The following is a 22,123-nucleotide window of genomic DNA, read 5'->3' on the forward strand; positions in this document are numbered from 1 at the left end:
GAGTTCGCTCATCTCCTGATAGGTGCCAAAAGTTCTGTGCTCTGGCTTTCTCCCTTTCCACATGAGGCTCCCACGGTGATGGGGCAGAGATGGGCCTCCGTTGCTTCGTGGTTTTGCCCTCGGTGTCCTCTGGGAGAGCTGTGACTTTTCCCAGAGATCCGGGGCTCCTTCACAAATGCTCTCCTGGGTTCAGAGTTTTCCGGACATGGGTGCCCCCGTCCCCCCTTGTCTCAAGTTACACGGTGCACCCCCTTCCCTTTGTGCGTTTTTGGAGAGCTCTCCGGCCAGAGGCAGCTTAGGGTCCCTCCCCTCCCCGCACTCATCCCGCGGGCACACGCACCTGCTGCAGCCTCGCTGTCCCAGGAGCGGCACTGTGCAGGTCCAGAGGGCCGTGCTTTTTGCAGATTTTCATTTGGCAGGAGGGCACTTCCTTACAGGCGGGTGAGAGATAGGGTGGGGCCTGAGAGGGGCTTCTGCAGAAATCCTGTGAATGGGAGGTGACTAGTAATGGTGTGGCACCGCCCTTTGCAGATCGAGTCGGGATTCTTCCACGAGAGCGACGTGAAGATTGTGGCCAAGTCCATCCGCGACCGAGTAGCATTGATCCAGTGGCGGCGAGAGAGGATCTGGCCGGCGCTGCAGCCCCCGGAGCAGCGGGACCCAGGCAGCCCCGACAAGGCCAGGGGCCCGCCCGCACCCCTGCAGGTCCAGGTGACCTACCACGCAAAGGCTGGGCCGCCGGAGCCTGAGGAACCCGAGGCAGACCAGCACCTCCTGCCTGCCGCGCTGCCGGCCAGCGCCACCTCCCTGGCCTGTGAGTGCCGTCCTCCCCGCGCCCGCGCCCCCAGCCCGCGCCTCAGGTGTGGACCGCAGGTGCGGGCGAGCGCTCTCCCTGGGGCCGGGGGGCACTGGGGTGTCTTTGGCTCATGGAAGCCTAGCGTCTCGGGACAGGTGGGGACAAATGTGCAGAGAGATCCAGAACCTCCCGTGCCCCAAGCCAGTAGGATGGAGTGGCTCATCCAGCTACTGCTTCTATGTGGAGGCCAGTCCTGGCCGCGGGGCCTGGTTGGGGGCATCCCCGCCAGGACACCACTGCCCTGGGGCCGAGAACGGCCGCAGTCTCCCGTGGTCCTGGCGCTGTCAGCCGTGACCTTTGCTGCCAGGATTACATGTCCCCGAGGTTATCTCTCTTCTAGTGCCCGACCTTTGGCACCTTTACCCTGTTTCCCAGGGTATCACTGATGGCTTGTTGGGAATCACGCTGAGTCCTGGATGACTGGGAGAGGGAACAGAGGGTCTCCTGCAAGTCTGGGCAGAAGAATGGCCTCCCTTTGCTGTTAGTAACCTAAAAATCCAGCTGTGGGCTGAGGGTTGAGGACGTGGCATCTTCCGCCCATTCTGTGAATAAGTGCTGGGTATGACTGTAGCCTACCTGGGCCACGTTTTTAGGCTGTTCGTGTGGAGAGGTCAAAACCTCCTGTTCGATTGATTTAATAGGAGCACGTCATTTATCGTTAAAACAATAGTGACGTTCTTCGAAGTAGGCTACTTAAATTCAAACTAGTAGCTAGCTGCTGCTCAGAGACCGCGTGCTTGCCTCTGGCTTCCTCCCGACCCGCTGGCGTGCTCCGGAGAAGATGGGCACTGCGTCCTCATTCCACTTGTTGATAAGCCAGCGGTTAATCAACAGGCATAAACTTTGCGTGGGGAAAGGCTCTCTGTATCGGGCACACTTCACACACCAAACACCTGGCTGTTTGAACAGTTTCTAGGCAGGAGAGACACCCGGACCTGGAACGCAGTCTGCCGGGGTCAGCTGTCCCTGCACAGACTCGACCTGCCGTGCAGACACGGATCGCACGGTGGCTCAGCATGGGTGGGCGTTCTGTCTGCAGACACGGTCTCCCTGTCGATCCAGGGCGGTTCTGTGCGTTCATTGTGAGTTCTGTAAAGCAGATAGCATGGTCGCGTCGTGTAAAATTCAGACCATACCAGGGGGTGTGCAGCAGAGGTCAGTTACTGTTCCTCCTTGGAGGCCACTGATGTTGCCTGTCTCTTAATGGTAACTTCCAGAGATAATGTGTGCATAGAATCATTCACGTGCACCCACACGTATGTGCATATATGCACACGTGTGCACGCAGCAGAACTCACACACATGGGTGTCCACAACGTACTGAGCATACTCACACACACAAAAGCCGTGTGCTTTGTGAAGGTGAGATGACGGGGTCTGGGGTACACACACATCACTGGAAAAGGGACCTGATCTTAAGTAGCAAGGTGGGTGGGCAGACGCACGCATGTCAGAAGGTACAGCAGGCATCATGCTGTGGGGTTCTCCACCACAAGCTGCCCACCTCAGCCCAGATCAAGTTCGTTGAGAAGGTGTGGGCCAGCACCCAGTGACTGCAAGAAGGCACTTTGTCAGTAGGTTTAAAAGATTTTTTTTTTAAGTTTACTTATTTATTTTGAGAGAGAGTGAGAGAGGATGTGAGCGGGGAGGGGCAGAGAGAGAGGGAGAGAGAATCTCCAGCAGGCTTCCACACTGTCAGCAGAGAGCCCAGCTCAGAGCTCGAACCCCCGAACCATGAGATGATGATGTGAGCCCAAATCAAGAGTTAGACGCTTAACCAACTGAGCCACCCAGGTGCCCCTAAATTTTTAATTCTAGAAATAACACATTCCCTTTATTTTTTTTAGGAGTAGAATTCAGTGATTCATCACGTACATACAACACCCAGTGTTCATCACAGGTGCCCTCCTTAGTCCCCATCCCCCATCCAGCCCATCCCCCACCCACCTCCCTCTGTCAACCCTCAGCTTGTTCTCTATCGTTAAGAGTCTTCTGTGGTTTGTTTCGCTCTCCTCTCTTTCCCTCCTTTCCTGTATGTTTATCTGTTTTGTTTCTTAAATTCCACATATGTGTGAAATCTTATTTCACTTAGCATGATACATTTTCACTCCGTCGTTACAAATGGCAAGATTTCATTCTTTTTGATGGATGAGTAATATTCCATTATATATATATGTGTATGTATATATATATACACATATGTACCTACACACACGTACATATACACATATGTATGTATGCATATATATATCGTATCTTATCCATTCATTTGCAGTGGGCATTTGGGGTCTCTCCATAGTTTGGGTATTAAACACATTCTGCTTAAGAATGTAAAATGTTGCATATATGGTTAAAGTTGGTTTATATGAAATTTGCCAAGTCTGTACATACTCTTTTTCTTGTGCACACAGTGTGTTTCTGTGTTTCTGTCTTGTGTGTGTCTGTCTCTGTTGCTCTGTCTCTGTGTCTCTGTGTGTTTGTTTCTGTGTGTCTCTCTGTGTCTCTGTGTCTCACTGCATGTCTCTGTGTCTGTGTGTCTGTCTCTGTAGGTCTCTTTGTGTGTCTGTCTCTGCATGTCTCTTTGTGTGTCTGTCTCTGTAGTCTTTCTGATGTGTCTCTGTCCCTCTGTCCCTCAGTGTATTCTTTCTGTGTCTCTGTGCGTGTCTGTTTATGTATATCTCTTTGCATGTGTCTGTGTGTCTGTCTCTGTAGGTCTTTCTGCGTGTGTCTCTTTGTATGTCTTTGTCCTCTGTGTCTCTCTCTGCATGTGTCTCTTTATGTCTCTGTGTGTCTGTCTCTGTCTCTAGGTTTGTCTGCATGTGTTTCTGTATGTGTCCGCGTCTCTGTCTCTGTGTGCAGGAGGAAATGACCACCAACTGCTCACTGAAAGTCACTGCATGTCTAATGGGTTCTGTGCAGTTATAGACCTTGGGGCTCTCGTGTCCTCCCAGGTTAGAGCGGGCCCTGATGAGCCCCTGGGAAAAAATGACTTTGATGTAAAGCCAGCAGGATTCCCTTTTACTCCATTCGCTTAAATTACAAACGGACACAATGCTGGCTCTCCGAGGCGCCCTGTAGACGTGCTTGGTGCTGCGGGTGGGAAGCCACAGTGTCCGTCCGTGTACATTCTGGAGTCTGGAAGCAGGAAGCACAAGGTGCCATTTCAAGCAGGATTTTGTCTTCACCGTTCAGTGGCCTGGCCATGCAGGCGGCCTGTCGTCCCCGCTGTGATTCGGGGAGGCGAGCCCGTGGCCACGGGGCCTGTCTGTGCCTGGTGTGTGGGTGGCTCCCTCCACTGTGGCACTGGTGCGGGGAGCCACCCCCTCTCAGCCCCTCTGCGGGGTGGGGCCTCACCTGCCCATTTTCCAGCTGGGTTACGGGTGGGCCTGTGATGTGAGGGCTGGGCTTGGACTCGGCTTCTCCCGCTTTGTGCTCTTTGTCGTGGTGGTGAAGGTGGTCAGAGTCCCCGCCCCGTAAAAGACGGACGAGCGTCGCTTCTGCCACAGGACCCTAGTTTCTAGCCTCTCCTAGCTTCTGTCAGCCTCCTAAGGCCCCTTGCTGAGCTCTCGCTCTCCAGCCGGGCCAGGCCACAGGTGAGGGCCCTGTCTGTGGCCAGGGTGGACCCACTTCCTGCGGAGGATAGTGTCAGGTGCCCTCCTGGGACCCGTGGTGCCCATGGCGGATGGCCCCTGGACAGCATTGGGGTGGGGCGCCAGGGCATCCCCGGGTGGGTTCCAGCCCCTGCCCCCCATCGTCCTGGAGTGATTTGTCTACAGCGATAAGCACTTAAGTGCTCAGGTGACTGAGAAACCTGGCCAGGTCCTGGTTTGCGGGAGAGCGCAGGGGACCGGCTGAGCATCGTGTCTGAGCACCGTCGCGGTCCCCAGACCGTGTGTAGAGTGCGTGGGGTGGTGTTTGGGGGTGTCTGCTCTGAGCCGTGCCTTTGTCCTTCCCAGCGGATAGCACGTTCGACAGTGGCCAGGGCTCCACCGTGTACTCGGACTCTCAGAGCAGCCAGCAGAGTGCGGTGCTGGGCTCGCTGGCGGACGCGGCCCCGCCCCCGACTCAGTGCGTGTGCAGTCCCCCGGTGAGCGCGACTGATGGGCCTGTCCTGCCGTACAGCCTGCCCTCGCTGGGGCCCTACCAGCAGCCTGCCGTGGTGAGTCAGCCCCTCCCCCCGTGGCCTGGAGCCCCACAGGCAGCCCGGGCTGCGCTGGCCCGTGGTCAGGCCCCGGGGAGGTCCACCCTGCTGGGACGTTGGGGGCTGTGCGCTGAAAGGCCCACTGGGTGGGAGAACAGGAGCGTGGAGCCCAGACCGCAGAGCTTCGTGGCTGTGGCGGAGCTGGCATCGTTTCTAGTAACGACACCGTTGGTTCCGCTTGCGTGTCTGGCCCCGCTGAGGGGGTCGTACGTGTCCCCGGGTAGCTCTCCACTGGTCACCACGCAGCCGTTAAACGTTAGAAGCACGAGGACGGCAGAATTGTGGGGAACGTGTTCAGCCACGGTTGACAAACCTGTAGGGTAACTTGTAAGATGTGGAGACGGAGACTGGTGGGTGAAGCGGGAACAGCCGGGGGGAGGGGGTGGCAGTGGGGGGGGGGGGGGTCCGAGCCGGCCTTTATTCTTCAATTTGATTTGATTTATGCCCGGATGAACCCCATGCTTCACAGCTGCAGAGCTGGGCTGTGGAGGGGGGTCCAGAGGGAGAGTCAGACCCCTAGGCCCCCTTCCCAAGGGTCCAGCTGCTGCTGCCTGAGCACCGGTCCCCGTCCTGTGGGCCTGGGCCGTCGGGCAGGCTCAGAAGGTCCCTCTGGAGGGCATTTGTGTCTGCTGAGTCCTGGACTCGTTTCCAGCTCCCGTTTGTGGCTTTGCTGGTTTCATGAGATGGAGTGAAGCAGGATTTTAAACGGCAGCAGAAACTCACGTAGGGAAAGGCGATTGTCACCTACAGTGGTGGCAGTTGGCTCTGGGTGGCCCATCCTGCGTGCAGGGCTCCCCCTGGGCACATGGCTGCGGTTCCTGCACGGTGGCTTCAGGTGAACACGGAGGGGAGCTCATCCCTCCCTGCAGGGCTTTCATAAAGCATTTACTGTGAAGGACACAGTGAGTGGTGAGGCCTGGTAGTTCCTGTCACCAGAAAACCAAAGCACTTTCCGAGTCGGCCTCGGACATCTTTCCTGTGTCCAAACCTGTGCCCCCCACAGCCCCCACCTGCATCTCCCGTCTCCGTATTTGAAGTAAATCCCAGAAGAGTGTTTTGCCCATAAAGATGTCAGTCTGTACGTCTGCAGGATCAGGATTCTTGAAAACAGAACCTGACAGCATCATTATACCTAAAAATAAGCAAGTGAGCAGCTCTTCCTTAACAGTGTCAGACACCCAGCGTTCAGACTGTGGATTCTGGGTCTGTGCTGCCACTGGCGGTGGGGACTCTGGCGGCCGACTCACTGAAGATCCCGGCTCTGTCCCACTATCTGTTCTCGCTTTCCCGAGCCCTGCTTGTGATGTATTTGCGGGTCTGTGTTTCACACGGTCCCATAGATGAAAAGCAAGCTCATTCATATCTCTCTCCCACTGAATGTCCCGGTTCTGCAAAGCCTTTATGGTGTTCTTTTCTCATGATTGCATAATGTCTCATAGACCTGAAGTTCCAGAACATTCCTTGGTTGGGAGTAGTGGCTGTTCTCAGCTTAGGGACCACCACATCTCACTTCTGCCAAGTTCTGTGCCCAGGCGAGTCCCTAAAAGAGTGAGAGGCATATGGGGAGCGGGCGGCAGGTCACTGTGGCTGTGGAGCTCGAGCCGGGTGGGGGGCCTGAGGGCAGCTGGTGAGTGGCTCTCGGTGCTCTCTGCAGCCTGGACTGCCGGGGAGCTCCATCCCGCCCCCAGCCCGCCCTCCGCTCCCGCAGCAGCATTTCCCGGAGCCAGCCATAAGTTTTGCTCCCGTGTCGACGGGCCCGGGCCAGCCTGTGCCTGCTGGCCAGCAGGTGAGCGTGGGCTGCCCTTGCTCACAGCCACCACCCTGGATGTGCAGCGAGCTCTGCTGGCCTGGGTCCCCTCTGCTCCTTCTCTGTGGTTGCCCAGCACCTGGGGTGCAGATGGGAGTGGGGTTTATAGATCCATAGCACCTGAAGAGTCCCGCTTACACAGAATGATGCCTTCAGATATGCGTGTCTCAGGCTCCGGGCTGGGTGTGTGTGTGCATGTTGGGGTGGGGGAGGCTCAGCAGGATGCTGATCTAAGAGAAGCCTCCCCCTGCATTTCTCTCCAGCCTCCTCCACTGGCCCAGCCGGCGCCCTTGCCCCCTGTCCTGGCCCCACCGCCCGTGGGCCCCCTCCAGCCGGTGCCCCCTCATCTGCCGCCCTACCTAGCTCCGACTTCCCAGGTGGTGGCCCCCGCTCAGCTGAAGCCCCTCCAGATGCCGCCAGCACCTCTGCAGCCTCTGCCTCAGGTGCCTGCTCAGGTAAAACCCCCCTCCCTGCACTGCCCTCCACCTTGCCTTCGCCCCCAGCCTGGCTGGCCGCTCCTCGTACTCTGGGCTGTGAGTGCTCATGGGTCCTCGGGATGGGAGCACTCCCTGGGGCTGGGGTGGCCGTGCCCATCTGCCCTGGGTGTCTCTCCCAAGTACGTCCAGGACAGAGAGAGGTTCGGCCCAGGGTCAGGGCCACGGGAGCCAGGGTGTAGCACAAAGCTATGGCCACGGTCTATCATGGAGCCACCCAAGGCTGTGCCCATTGTGAGTCCAGGGCCTCAGATGACCAGGGACACTGGATAGTACATGGTGCTTGGGTGCTGTTGCCGGGGTTAATGCCATCGACGGCGTACCTGTCACGGGCCCATCACACCACGTCGGTGGGATGCAGAAGGGAACTGTGCCACACATTGAAGGTGTGAGCTTCCCCACGGTTTGCGGAAGCCCATGGGAGAGTCTTGTCACCTGGTCTTGTCCTCATCACAGTCACCGTCTAGTTAAGCTCCTGTTCCCTTTCTGGCGGTAACAGTGTTGAGTGGCTTTTCCGATAGGTAGAAGTTGGCTTGCAGACTTTTGTTGCTTGATAATCGCGGGAAGACGGGCATTATGTGACGATGCTCACATGTTGGCCACTGGAAAGGCTTTAAAGAGAGAATCCGCCGAAATGTGTTAAGTGCTGATTCCAGGAGGCCAGATAGTGGGTGTCTCCAGGATGGAAGACCAGATGCGGAAGGTTCCAGAGCACGGCTGTGGGGCACGGCCCCAGCACGTGGGGGGTCTTGGATATGCTTTCCCCTGAGACAGCCCTCCAGAGTTTGGTCTCCCTGTGAGTGTGTTCAGACTGGGGGGTGTTAGGCAAAGTAATTTCGGATCTTGGGGGCCAGTCTGGTGGTGTGGACGGTGCTGGCTCTCGAAGGAAAACGCGTGGAAGCTGCGAAGCCGGGAGTCACTGCTCCAAGCCCTCGAGTCCGAGCTGCCGGCCGGTTCCTTTCTGCAGCAGCTGCCTGGAAGTGCCGGGGCTGGTGGTGGGGGCATCAGGCGGGGGCGGGGTGGGCCGGCGGGGGGCGTGGTGTGCGTGCGAGCAGGTGTCAGGGATGTGTCAGGCGTGCGTCAGGCGTGCGTGGTGCGGGAGGACTGTTATGGGGCTGGCGTGTGTCGGTGGGCGTGGGGCGGGAGGACTCGCGTCGGGCGGGTGTGGGGCGGGCGTTGGGCCGAGCGAGCCCTGGTGAGGCTGGCGTGCTCCCGTGTTTTTCAGGTGCCTCCGCTTCCCGTCGGGCCGCCCATTGCGCCCCTGGCCTCCATGGACAGCCTCTCCACAGCTCTGCCCGACCTGCCGGCCGCCACCGGGCCCGCCGTCCCCTCCGTCCCCTCCGTCCCCGCTCCCTCTCAGTATTTCTCTCCCGCCGTCATCTTGCCAAGCCTCCCGCTCAGCGCCGCCGCCGCCGCCCCCCTGCCCGCGTCACCAGCCCTGCCCCTGCAGGCGGTCAAGCTGCCCCACCCCACCGGGGCGCCGCTCGCCGTGCCGTGCCGGACCATTGTGCCAAACGTGGCGGCCACCGCCACCGCCATCCCTCTGCTGGCCGTGGCCCCGCAGGGTGTGGCCGCCCTGTCCATTCACCCGGCCGCTGTGGCTCAGCTCCCGGCCCAGCCCGTGTACCCGGCAGCCTTTCCGCAGATGGTGCCCAGCGACGTCCCGCCTTCTCCCCTCCACGCGGCGCAGAACGTGCGGGCTGCCCCGTCCCAGCCTGCGCCCCCCACGCTGCCGCAGCCCCACCAGCCAAGCGTCACACACCTTCCAGAGCAGGCCGCTGCGGCAGGTGGGGCTGGGAGCCAGGTAATCCACCTGCCACGCAGGGCCCGCCCTCAGGTCCCGGAAGACGGCCTTAGCTGCTGACCCAGAGAGGTTCTCTGGCCTCTGCTTCTCCGTAGACCCGGGGGTGGAGGAGGGGTGGGCGAGCGGGCAGTTCTGTCCCTCGGCTGTGGCTTCTCATGCCGCGTGTGGCATGCCTGCTGTATCCAGAGTTGCAGCTGCGGGAGTTGGGGTGACTGATGCTTCCACCATTGGGCTCTTTAGAGGATCAGTGTTAGCTGCTGGTGGTGATGGTGGTGGTGATGATGATGGGGTCCCTGGCCATGCCTTCTCCAGGCGGGGCACCTGAGAGCCAGCTAGTGGCTCACCCCCATCCCAGTAGCCAGGGAGCAAGGCAGACGGGGCTCGGAGGAAGCAGACAGGTAGTGCTAAGGGCACACAGCTGTGGGTTTCAGGATGGCCAGAGCAGACAGGGATGACCCCTGGGGTCAGATGGGCACCTTAGGTGGCTTGCTGTGTGGGCAGTGAAGGGCTGGCCTTCCCAAGACTCCATGCACCTGTTGGAGCTCTAAGCTGTTTTCCAACCTCACGTGAGGAGAGGAGCGGGAGTGGGGCCTGTCACCTGGGGCCTCCCCCCCCCCCCCGGGCCCCAAGTCTCAGCAGCTGTGTGGCCGCAGCGAGCTATTTGCCTTCTGAGCTAAGATCCCTCTCCTGTGTGCTGGGGCCAGTAGCCCCCCTTGGGCCTCATGTTGAAGACCTACCCCCAATGCGCGTGGAGGAGCCAGGTGTCACTTTGCACTCTCTAGTCTCGAGTAAGACCGCGCATCTGGAGAGCACACAGGTTCTTCTGGCCGTTGATTCTCAATGCCTGATTCCAGGAAGGATTTGTTGGTGAAAGAAGGGCTGGTTTGTGTTGACAGCAGGGGGCAGAGGAGATGCAGCAGTCTGGCGCCCAACTGAACAAGCACCTGCCTGGCCCGTTAGTTGGGGTGACATCCGCTCAACCGGCCGGGGCTGTTTGCAGAAAGCCAAGGGCGCCATGGAGGCCTGGGGTCTGCAGTGTCAGGGCCTGGACTGGTGCCTCTCTGCCTTCTGGCCTGGTGTGTGGATCGCTGGCTCAGCCGGCAGCTGGGGCAGGCGCCGTGCGCCCACAGGCTGTTGGCCATGCCTGGCGGCCTCCCGGTGTCTGTGGTTTGTGGCCGGGCCGGGCTGGCCGCCTCACGGCCTCCCTGTGCTGAGAGAAGACTCCCGCGAACACAGCAGCTGGGATCCTTCCGGGGGAGAAGGGGCTGTGGCTTTCACAGCCGATCCCCACACCAGCGCGGCTAGCAGCAGGCCTTCATGTTCCTGACCTCAACCTGGAGGCAGGGCGCGATGGAGGCTCCTGCTCTTTCACATGGGGACCCGCCTTCCACCTTGTCTTCTCAGCTGTCCCACCAGGAGCTTTTAGAGTGTCTGTGAGGAGCCCAGTCCGTGTCCCGAATCGCCCTCTGCAGGCCGAAGTCCTCGCTCCTCCCGCACGTAGCTGACGGAAGGCCGGGGCAGTGTGTGGGTCAGGTCCCTCGGTGGCCCTGGGGAGCCCTGTCCATTGCTGAGTACTGGCCACCATTAGAGCTTCTCAGCTGGACTTAAGTTCGGAAGTGAAGTGTGGTTTTAGGTTTCATGACACAGAGACGAGGACTTGGAAGTGCCCGCTGTTAGCGGTTACTGCTAAATGTGTGTGTTAACGTGTCCTGGGGCCAGGGGCCAGATTGCAGAGGAACGCCCATCACCCAGCCCTGAGTGGGTGCGCCTGCCTGGACCAGGAAGCACCTGCTTTGGCCCAGGACCCCCCCCTGCCCCACCTCTTGGCGGAGGCATGGCTGGCACTCCAACTGGCTTCCCTGTCCCCTGTCCCCCCAGATCTTGCTTGGCCACCCGCCTCCGTACGCTGTGGATGTCACCGCCCATGTCCCCACGGCACCCGTGCCAGCCGCCATCCTCTCCCCACCTCTGCCCGAAGTGTTGCCGCCTCCTGTCCCCGAGCTGCCTCAGCTCCCCAGCTCCCTGGCCCCCGTGGTGGTGGCGGCCTCTCAGAACTTGCCCGTCCAGACCACGCCGCTCCTGCCGCCCACCTCCCACCCACCACCACCCACCGGGCCCGGGGTCGCCAGCCCCTGCCCGGCCGTGCAGCTGACGGTGGAGCCGGCCCCGGAGGTATGTGCCCCTGCCCCCTGCCCCCCGCACCCCCCACCCCTGACCCCAGAAGCCCCCTGAGCAGCGGTCTTAGGTCTCCCCCCTGGATGTTGGGACACACTCAGGAAGGTGGAAGTGTACCCTGTGACAGCTGCAGGCACTGTTCTTCCGCTCCCGCTAGGAGAGTTGTGGTGCTCCCTTGGGGGATGGGAAGCCCGTGTGCTCTCCTGAGGGGATGACCGCAGCGGGGCGGCAAACGGTGTGCCCTTGCTTTCAGGAATTCCACGAGACGGAAGCTCTCGAGCCTGCCACCTTGTGTGGTCGGCTTCCTGGGCCGGCGAGGTGGGGGACAGCAGGCCGTGTGCAGCTGTGTGGTGGGGAAGCCAGTATAACCCGTCCTCCTGTCCGTGGTCTTGTTTCAGGAGCAGTCCTCTCAGGAGAAGCAGCCCAGCGCCCCGCAGAGCTGTGACAGGTACCGGCCCAGCTGGCCCGCGGGCTCCCATGTCCACCCAGACCCTCCCGCACTGCAGCTGCACACAGACCCCTGCCACCCTCGCCCTCGCCGGTCACAGCATCTAGCAGCGTCACCTGTTTCCGAGCCTGACTTGGCAGAGCTTCTCTGAAGTCCTCCGGGGTCTGGGTCCAGGTCCTGGCACCTGTCTGTGGTGCCTAGCATGTACCAGAAAAGGAGGCAGTGGGCAAAGAGTGGGCCGAGCGTGGCCCACGCCCCCAGCCTCCCGACTCCGTGGCTGTTGGCCACCTGTCTTTGCCTACCCATAGAGCTTGTCACATTGGGGGATGGAACCGGATGCAGGAAGTGCTCATGTGTCCTGGCGTGCCAGCCCCAGTCAGTGCTGTGCAATCCCTCCTCAAACCCTGCTATGGCCCCAGGTGGTTGTTGAGTTCCTGTTGCACAGATGGGGAAACTGAGGCACAGGGGAGGATTTTCTTAATCCTCATGTGTTCCGTGAGCCAGCTGGGCCTGAGTCACAGATCAAGAGTCAGAGAGGACAGAGGTCCTGTGTCAGACAGCCCTACGACCCCAGTGCCACTGAGGACAGGCCTTATGGTGGGAGAGGGGGCTGGGGGCCCTGAAGGTGGGATCGGGGCTGGTCTCACATCCTCTAGCTTTTCTGGCTCTTTCCTGATCTCGCGTGAGGACTGTCTGCGGGTGGCTGTAACGTTGGGTTTTCACACAGCTACGGAGGCTCCGACGTTCCCTCTGGAAGAGAGATGAGCGACAGCTGTGAGGGTGCATTTGGTGGTGGGAGGCTGGAGGGCAGGGCCGCCCGGAAACATCACCGCAGGTCCACGCGTGCGCGCTCCCGCCAGGAGAGAGCCAGCCGCCCCCGGCTCACCATCCTGAATGTGAGTGGCCCGGCAGGGCAGGCCCGTGGGCACAGGGCTCCCCGGACGCGGCCTGCTCGCGGTCTCACCACCCCCGTGACCTGCAGGTGTGCAACACGGGCGACAAGATGGTGGAGTGCCAGCTGGAGACGCACAACCACAAGATGGTGACGTTCAAGTTCGACCTAGACGGGGATGCGCCTGACGAGATCGCCACCTATATGGTGAGGCCAGGTGTCTTCCCCTGACATAGGAGGGCCATCTCCTGCTTCCGCTGTCCCCTGGGGGCGCTGCTGCTGTCACTGAGCCGCCCCTGGGCTGAGTGCGGGGCGGAAGTGAAGTGCGTCCGTCAGGGAGTATCTCGTGCGGTGAGGCCCCACGGCGTGTCCCCCTGAGCAGGGCTGCCTGTGACGTTGCAGGTGGAGCACGACTTCATCCTGCAGGCCGAGCGAGAGACGTTCATCGAGCAGATGAAGGACGTCATGGACAAGGCGGAGGATATGCTCAGTGAGGACACGGACGTCGACCGGGGCTCCGACCCCGGGGTGAGCCCGCCGCACCTCAGCACCTGCGGCCTGGGCACTGGGGAGGTGAGTCCTGGGAGGGCCAGGGTGCTGGAGGATCTGCAGGTCACGCGGCTTTGGGTGAGGTGGCCCGGAGGGTGGGCGCTTGCGGCTCGGGGAGGGTCGACCGGGCTCCCGAGGCCCCTTGGGTGGCCACGCTGGGCTCTGCGGGAGGTTCTTGTTCCACACGGTCTGCTGATGTCTGCTCCTTTACCTCCCAGGAGAGTCGCCAGTCCCAAGCAAACGCCCCCGTGTATCAGCAGAACGGTACGTCTGTCTTCTGGGCCCGCACCTGCCATCCTGACCGACCTCTGGAAGAGGCATTTCTGTCCTTGTCCCTTCTCTGTCTCTTGGGTGTTTGATAAGACCGTGTTGAGCACATCATAAGGGGGTTCGGCCATGAAACTGGGGGATTTGCTGGCGGGTGTGGTGAGCACCCCCCAGGTGCAAGGATAGCTGACCCTGAGGAGCTGGGTGTGGCCCTGGTGGGGACTGAGCACAGCATGGACTGGCCGCTGCCTCTGTCCCCCTTTGTTGATGGCATTGCCAACGTTCTGGGAACAAGCCCGTGTTGAGGGTGTTGTGTGAGCCCCAGGCTTCCAGGGAGGAGTCCCCCCAGGCGGGCTGCACATGCCCCCCCACTGGTGTGAGAAGGGCAGGTCTGGTGCCAATGGCGAGGGGTCCTGTCAGCCATGGGAGAAATTCACTCTGTCTCTCCTGCTGTTTTGCTCTGCTCTGTAGTTCTGCACACGGGCAAGAGGTGGTTTATCATCTGCCCGGTGGCTGAGCACCCAGCGGCGGAGGCCCCTGAGCCTTCACCGCCACTTCCTCTGAGCTCCGTGCAGCCAGAAGCCAGCCAAGGTAAGAGCAGCCGGAAGTTCCACGCTCTTCTCCCCGGTAGCTTGGTAACTCGGCGTGCCGGCTCAGCCCACACCGTCACCCCAAAGCCCAGCATGGCTCGTGGACCTCGTCAAGTCCACCTGGTTTTCCACCTAGTCAAGGTGGCGCTCAGGCTCGGGCTGCCCTTACTGTCCTCGTGCAGGTGACACACCCGGCCGCTCAGCTGTGTGCCCAGCGACTCTGACCTTGCTCTCTCTTACCGCTGTGGGCGATGGCTCCCACCTCCTATTTCTTCCCTCTGTGTGGCCCACCTGTAGGACACTCTCCTCCTTACTCCGCTTACTCTGGGGGTGGAGTGGGAAAGTCCCTTTCAGTACTAAGACTCTGATTTTAAATTGTCCCCAAGGAGAACTAATACCGATTTGGCCGTGTGGGGACAGATGCCAGCAAGCTTGCCCTTGGGGCGATCGTTAAATCCTTATTCCGCGGTCCCTTGGGAGGCTGAAAATAATCACTTGAACAGATTAAGGTCTAATTCCCTGTAAGCTGGCAGGAGAAAGTTGCCAGTTATGTAATTTGACCTAACTTTATGGCACATGGGTGAAAAATATTTGTAAATCATTTTTCATTTTATATCATGAGTTCCCAGTGACTTCTGTTATACTTCTGAAGGTTTGTTCCCATGGGGAAAAGGTCAGCCTGATAACAGAATCCCAGCACAGCCATAAACAGACCTGGTGACCTCAGGTAAAGGACCTGGCCCACCCTGGATGAGGGGTCAGGGGAACAGCAGCATTGTCTGCAGTGGCTCAGTTTTAAAATAAGAATATGCTTGATTTCATACACACACACCCAGTTAACTAGAGGGAGAAAAACCCTTATAAAGTCAGTTTTCATTGTGGTGCATTGATTCATAGGACGTGCCCAACTTAAACCCTAATTCCCTCATCTGTTCACTGATCTCAGAGAACCTTTGGGAGCCAGTTTCCTTACTTATTTGAAAAAAAAAAAGTAGCTACTGTCAGGGACAGAAGATTTGTTCATTGGGATGCACCATCCACTGAGGATGAGAGAAGTTGGATGATCGTCAGCTTGAAGGTCCTTGGGCATCAAAGGCAGTGCAGATCAGGCCAGGGTCCAGGGGAGGGTGGAGACCCAGGACGTGGGGTAGCCCGGTGCTGGCCCTGCTCCCCTGGAGGCAGTTCCCATTCCTGAAAGGTGACTGAGAGGCTGAGGGCTGAAGCTTCAGCAGGCTGGAGAGAAGGCGCGGAGTCCTGCTGGAGAAGTGACAGGCCAGGCAGAGAAAGGAGCCACCTCAGCATGGCGCCTGCATTGGGGTGATGTTGGAGCATGTGCCGTGTGCTCAAGCAGAAGCACGCAGGTCCTCTCTGGAGGAGGGTGGCTCCGTTCTGGACCTCACGGTTGTGCACCTTTTGAACGCACTGCTTGACTCACGATAAGAAATAGAGAGTCTGGGTGATATGGAGTCTGCACACAATAGCAGCCCTTCACTGAGCCTAGCCGTGTGCCGGCACAGCTCTTTGAGACTTGGGAAGTAAGTAGCAACAGGGGGATGGGGGAAGTGAGCCAGAATTCCAGGGATTCCTGGGCTGGTGGTGAGCTTATAGCATTTCCCTCTGGTGCCTCCTGGCCTGAGGTCAGGGCAGTGTGCAGCCTGGGAGTGAGTGCTGGGTGCAGACAGGGAGGCTCCGGGAGATGCCCGCTACTTTCCTTGCAGAGCAAGAGAGTGAACAGATTCCTAAAGCACAGAGCATGGTGTGGGGTCCTCCCTGTCCACCCCCCACCCCCAACATTTCTGAGGGGCAGCAGCAGCAACAGGAACCAACGCAGTGGAAGTGGAGAGGCTTTCTGCTGGGTGGAGCCAGAACTCAGAGGACAAAGGATACAAAATCAAAACCATTGCTCTTTTCACTTTCTTCTCTCCTGCCACTGGGCTCTGGTCCTCTCAGTTGTTCAAGTGGATGGTTTCAGGGGACTGGAAAGGGGTGTCATGGATCTGAGATACCATGCAAAAGGAGGAGCTTGGGGAGGAATCCCATGAAGTTGTTCATGAACTCCTGGGCTTACCCTCGTCCTGTGTGTGTATGGATCTGATCCTAATTAGCACATGATAAGCTGAGAACTGAGCTGATGGATAGACTGGCATTGTAGCCACAGCTCTTAGAAGGTGGATTGTAACTCGCAGCTTGAATCTGACCAGGTTAGTTGTCTGCTAAAGGAAACATCAGCATTTCACCATAGGAGTTAAAGAGATGTAGGGTCTCATGGTATTCAAAATCCAGACTAATGCAGTCCAACCAGTGTAATCCAAATACCCCTCAAATGAAAAACAATAAAAATGCCAGCTTGCGTTGGAAAAAGACCACCAACAATGACAAGACAAAATAGATGTTGGGATGATCTCACAGAGACTTCCAAGAAACAATTGTAAACATGATCCAACAAGCAATTATAAACGTTCTTGAAACAAATGTTGAAGTGGAAAGTGTTCATGAAGAAAGGGAGTACAAAGAGGAGACAGAAACTTGAAATACCCGGAACTATCTAATCAGAACTTAGAAAAAGATGAACAGAGCTTCACGGACTGTGGAACGGCACGGAGGTCTACTGTTTGTGTCATTAGTCCCAGAAGCAGAAGAGAAGGAGTGCAGTGCTGAGAAAATATTTGAGGAAATAATGCAGAAAACTTCCCAAGTTTGGTGACATTCAGACAAACCTATAGATTGAAGAAGCTGAATGAATCCCAAAAAGGATAAACCCAAAGAAATCCATACCTGGACATATAAACTGCTGAGAAATAGAGAAAGAAAAAACTGTGAAAGCAGCCAGAGAAAAATGATGTATGACCTGGAGGGGAGCAGTGTTTAAATGACTGCAGATTTCTCACCAGAAACTGTGGAGTCCAGAAGGAAGTGGCATGGCATTTCTAAAGCATTGAAGGAAAAAACCTGTCAGCCCAGAATTCTGTTTTCAGAGAGAACACCAAAGAAAATAAAATAATCCAGAAAGAAAAAGAAAAGAAAGAATAAACAAGATTTTTAAAAGAGGGGAACAAGGGAGAAACAAATCATAGGTCTACATCTAAACAATAATTGAATTAAATGTAAGTGGTCTTAGCACATCCTTGAAAAGACAGAGATTTGTGAGACTGGGTTAAAAGAAAATTTGACTTAATTGTTATCTATAAGCAACTTCAAATATAATGCTACAGGTACATTAAAAGAAAAAGCATGACGAAGATATAACATGCAAACACTAATCAAAAGGTCACTGGAATGGCTATTTAATATGCAAAATGGACTTCTAGAGCAAAGAAAATGACCAGGAATAAAAAATAACAACAAAAACAACATTACAACCTAGAAGAAAAAAAAAAAAGATAAGTTCCTAGAAACACATAATCTTCCAAGACTGAATCACAAAGAAATAGAAAATCCGAGTAGATAGATTATAAGAAATGAAATTGAATCAGTAATTTAAAAACTTCCCAAAAAACAAAAGTCCAGGACCAGATGGCTTCAGGTGAATTCTACCAGCATTTATTTTATTTATTTTTAACAGAAGGGGAATTCTCTTATTAAGAAAATAAAAATGAAATAACAAAACACATGCAGTTGAAGTTTTGTATAGAGAGCAATTTGTAGCAAGAAATGCTTATATTATAAAACAAAGGTCATTAATCAATTATTTATACTTCCACCGTAAGAAACACCTGAAAATAATATAACACTGTCTGTTAACAATAGTGGAATTAAAAGAAAAACTTTTGAGCAGTACTCAATTTTTAATTTTGATATTTAATTTTATTTTAATCACCTGGCGCTCATCAAGACAAGTGCACTCCTGAATGCCCATCACCAGTTTCACCCATCTCCCACCCACCTCCCTTCTGGTCACCATCAGTTTGTTCTCTATAGTTAAGAGTCTGTTTCTTGGTTTGCCTTTCTTTCTTTTTCCCTTTGCTCATTTGTTTTTTCCTTAAACTCTACATATGAGTGAAATCACATGGTGCTTGTCTTTCTCTGACTGAATTACTTTGCTTAGTGTTCTACTCTAGCTCCATCCATGTTAATTGCAAATGGCAACATTTCATTCTTTTTTATGGCCGAAATAATATTCCATTGTGAGTGTATGTATGTATGCATATATGTATATATGTGTATATATGTGTGTATATATATATATATATATATATATATATATCTCACATTTTTTTTCCTTTTTTTTTTCTTTTTTTTTTTTTTAATTTTTTTTTCAACGTTTATTTATTTTTGGGACAGAGAGAGAGCATGAACGGGGGAGGGGCAGAGAGAGAGGGAGACACAGAATCAGAAACAGGCTCCAGGCTCTGAGCCATCAGCCCAGAGCCTGACGCGGGGCTCGAACTCACGGACCTTGAGATCGTGACCTGGCTGAAGTCGGACGCTTAACCGACTGTGCCACCCAGGCGCCCCAATATCTCACATTTTCTTTATCCACTCATCAGTTGATGGACATTTGGGCTCTTTCCATATCTTGGCTGTTGTAAATAATGCTACTATAAACATCAGAGTCTATGTATCCCTTTGAGTTAGTGTTTTTGTATTCTTTGGGTAAATACCCAGTTGTGCAATTACTGGATCATAGGGTAGTTCTATTTTTAACTTTTTGGGGAACTTCTGAAGTGTTTTCCAGAGTGGCTGCACCAGTTTGCATTCCCACCAGTAATGCACAGGAGTTTCCCTTTCTATACATTACCACCAGCATTTATTGGTTCTTGTGTTGTTGATCTGAGCCATTCTGAGAGGTGTCAGGTGATACTGTAGTTGATTTGCAGTTTCCCTGATAATCAGTGATGATGAGCATCTTTTCGTGTGTCTGTTGGCCATCTGTTATGTCTTCTTTGGAGAAATGTCTATTTATGTCTTCTGCCCATTTCTTAATTGGATTATTTGTTTTTTGGGGTGTTGAGTTTTAGAAGTTCTTTGTATATTTCGGATACCAACTCCTCATCAGATATATCATTTGCAAATATCTTCTCCCGTTCTACAGGTTGCCTTTTAGTTTTGTTGATTACTTTGCTGTGCAGAAGTTTTTTATTTTGATGTAATCTCAATAGTTTATGTTTGCTTTTATTTCCTCACCTTGGGAAAGAATCTAGAAAAACTTCGCTATGGCCAATGTCAGAGAAATTAATGCCTGTGCTTCTAGGATTTTTATGGTTTCAGGTCTCACATTTAGGTCTTTAATGCATTTTAGTTTATTTTTGTGCAAGGTGTAAGAAAGTGGCCCAGTTTCATTCTTTTGCATGTTGCTGTCCAGTTTTCCCAACACCATTTGTTTTGGGAAAACCAGAGACTGTTTTTCCCATAGGATATTCTTTCCTGCTTTGTCAAAAATTGACCGTATAATTGTGGGTTTATTTCTGGGTTTTCTATTCTGTTCTATTGATTGATGTGTCTGTTTTTGTACCATACTATCTTGATTACTATAGCTTTGTAATGTAACTTGAAGTCCAGAATTGTGATGCCTCCAGGAGCTTAGCTTTTCTTTTTCAAGATTGCTTTGGCTATTCAAGGTCTTCTGCAGTTCCATATAAATTTTAGGATTGTTTGTTCTAGTTTTGTGAAAAATGCTGTTGGTATTCTCGTAAGGATTGCATTAAATGTGTAGATTGCTTTTGGTAGTATAGACATTTCACAATATTTGTTTTTCCAATCCATGAGCATTGGAATGCTTTTCCATTTCTTTGTGTCATCTTCAGTTTCTTTTTTTAAAATTTTTTTTTCAACGTTTTTATTTATTTTTGGGACAGAGAGAGACAGAGCATGAACGGGGGAGGGGCAGAGAGAGAGGGAGACACAGAATCAGAAACAGGCTCCAGGCTCCGAGCCATCAGCCCAGAGCCCGACGCGGGGCTCGAACTCACGGACTGCGAGATCGTGACCTGGCTGAAGTCGGACGCTTAACCGACTGCGCCACCCAGGCGCCCCTCATCTTCAGTTTCTTTCATCAGTGTTTTATAGCTTTCAGAGTACAGGTCTTTTACTCCTTGGTTAGATTTGTTCCTAGGTATCATCATTTTTGTGCAATCGTAAATGGGATTGATTGATTCTTTGATTTCTCCTTCTGCTTCATTATTGGTGTGTAGAAATGCAACAGATTTCTGTACATTGAGTTTATATCCTGACTTTTCGGAATTCGTGTATCAGCTCTAGCAATTTTTTGGTGGAGTCTTTCAGGTATACTGTATAGAATGTCCTATCATTTGCAAATAGTGAAAGTCTGACTTCTTCCTTGCTGAGTTGGATGCTTTGTATTTCTTTTTGTTGTCTGATTGCTGAGGCTAGGACTTCCAGTACTATGTTGACTAAAAGTGGTGAGAGTGGACATCCTGTCTTTTATTCCTGACCTTAGGGGAAAGGCTGTCAGTTTTTCCCCCTTGAGGATGATGTTAGTTGTATATTTTTCGTATATGGCCTTTATTACATTGAGGTATGTTCCCACTAAACCTACTTTGTTGAGGGTTTTTATCATGAATGCCTGTTGTGCTTTGTCAAATGCTTTTTCTGCACCTATTGAAATGATCATATGGTTCTTATCCTTCTCTTACTGATGTGATGTATCACACTGATTGGTTTGTGAATGTTGAACCACCCTTTCAGCCCAGCAATAAGTCCCACTTGATCGTGGTGAATGATTTTTTTTAATGTATTGTTGGATTCGGTTTGCTAGTATTTTGGGTGGGGGGGAATTTTGGATTTATGTTCATCATGGGTGTTGGCTTGTAGTTCTCTTTTTTAGTGGTGTCTTTATCTGGCTTTGGTATTAGGGTAGTGTGGCCTCATAGAATGAATTTGGAAGTTTTCCTTCCATTCTATGTTTTGGAATAGTTTGAGAAGAATTCTTAACTTTCCTTTAAATGTTTGGTAAAATTCACCTATGTGAAGCCATCTGGTCTTGGACTGTTGTTGGGAGTTTTTTGCTTACTGATGCAATTTCATTGTTGGTGATCAGTTTGTTCAAATATTCTATTTCCTCCTTCAGTTTTTGAAGGTTATGTTTCTAGGAATTTATCTATTTCTTCTAGGTTGTCCAATTTTTGGCATATAGTTTTTCATGATACTCTTTTATAATTATTTGTATTTTTGTGGTATTGATATTTATTTTCTCTCATTTTAATTTTATTTTAGTCTTTTTTTTCCCTTGATAAGTGTGGCTAGAGGTTTATCAATTTTATTGATTTTTTTTTTCAATGAGCCAGGTCTTAGTTTTATTGATCTGTTCCATTGTTTTTTGGTTTCTAAATCATTTGTTTCTGCTGTAATCTTTATGATTTCCTTCCTTCTACTGTTTTGGGATTTTGTTTGTTCTTTTTCTACTAACTTAGGTGTAAGGTTAGGTTGTTTATTTGAGATTTTTCTTGCTTCTTGAGATAGGCCTCAAGAAGCCTATTTATTGCTATATATTTTCCTCTTAGAACTACCTTTGCTGTATCTCAGGTTTTAGAGCGTTGCATTTTCATTTCCATTTGTTTCCATGTGCTTTCTGATTTCCTCTTTTATTTCCTGGTTGACTTATTTATTATTTAGTAGTGTGTTATTTAACCTTTTAATCTTTCCAGATTTTTTTGTGGTTGACTTCTAGTTTCATACTGTTGTGGTCATATGACTTTGATCTTTTTGAATTTGTTGAGGCTTGTTTTGTGGCCCAATGTAATTGAATATATTCTGGAGAATGTTCCATGTGCACTTGGAAAGAATGTGTCTTCTGCTGTTTGGGGATGGAGTGTTCTGAATATATCTGTTAAATCCATCTGGTTCAATATGTCACTCAAAGCCATTGTTTCCTTGTTGCTTTTCTGTTTAGATGATCTGTGCATTGATGTAAGTAGGGTATGCAGTCCCCTACTATTATTGTATTATTATCGATTAGTTTCTTTATGTTTGTTATTAATTGTTTTATGCATATGGCTGGTCTCATGTCGGGTGCATAAATATTTATAATTATTATATCTTCTTGTTGGACTGTCCTCTTTATTGTTATATAATGGCCTTCTT

General features: G+C 53.1%; 1 protein-coding gene across 1 annotated transcript in view; it reads left to right on the forward strand.

Moving 5' to 3' along the window:
* WNK2 (WNK lysine deficient protein kinase 2) overlaps nt 1-22,123 on the forward strand; it is a 133,765-nt gene that overhangs the window by 51,165 nt on the left and 60,477 nt on the right. The window contains 12 exon segments of the mRNA XM_045042493.1: nt 532-814; nt 4,813-5,015; nt 6,712-6,843; nt 7,128-7,319; nt 8,584-9,162; nt 11,041-11,334; nt 11,736-11,785; nt 12,513-12,681; nt 12,768-12,884; nt 13,080-13,250; nt 13,445-13,490; nt 13,965-14,084. Coding sequence (XP_044898428.1) covers nt 532-814; nt 4,813-5,015; nt 6,712-6,843; nt 7,128-7,319; nt 8,584-9,162; nt 11,041-11,334; nt 11,736-11,785; nt 12,513-12,681; nt 12,768-12,884; nt 13,080-13,250; nt 13,445-13,490; nt 13,965-14,084 — 2,356 coding nt within the window.

Source organism: Felis catus, chromosome D4, assembly GCF_018350175.1.
Source record: "Felis catus isolate Fca126 chromosome D4, F.catus_Fca126_mat1.0, whole genome shotgun sequence".
In the NCBI taxonomy this organism is placed as follows: Eukaryota; Metazoa; Chordata; class Mammalia; order Carnivora; family Felidae; genus Felis; species Felis catus.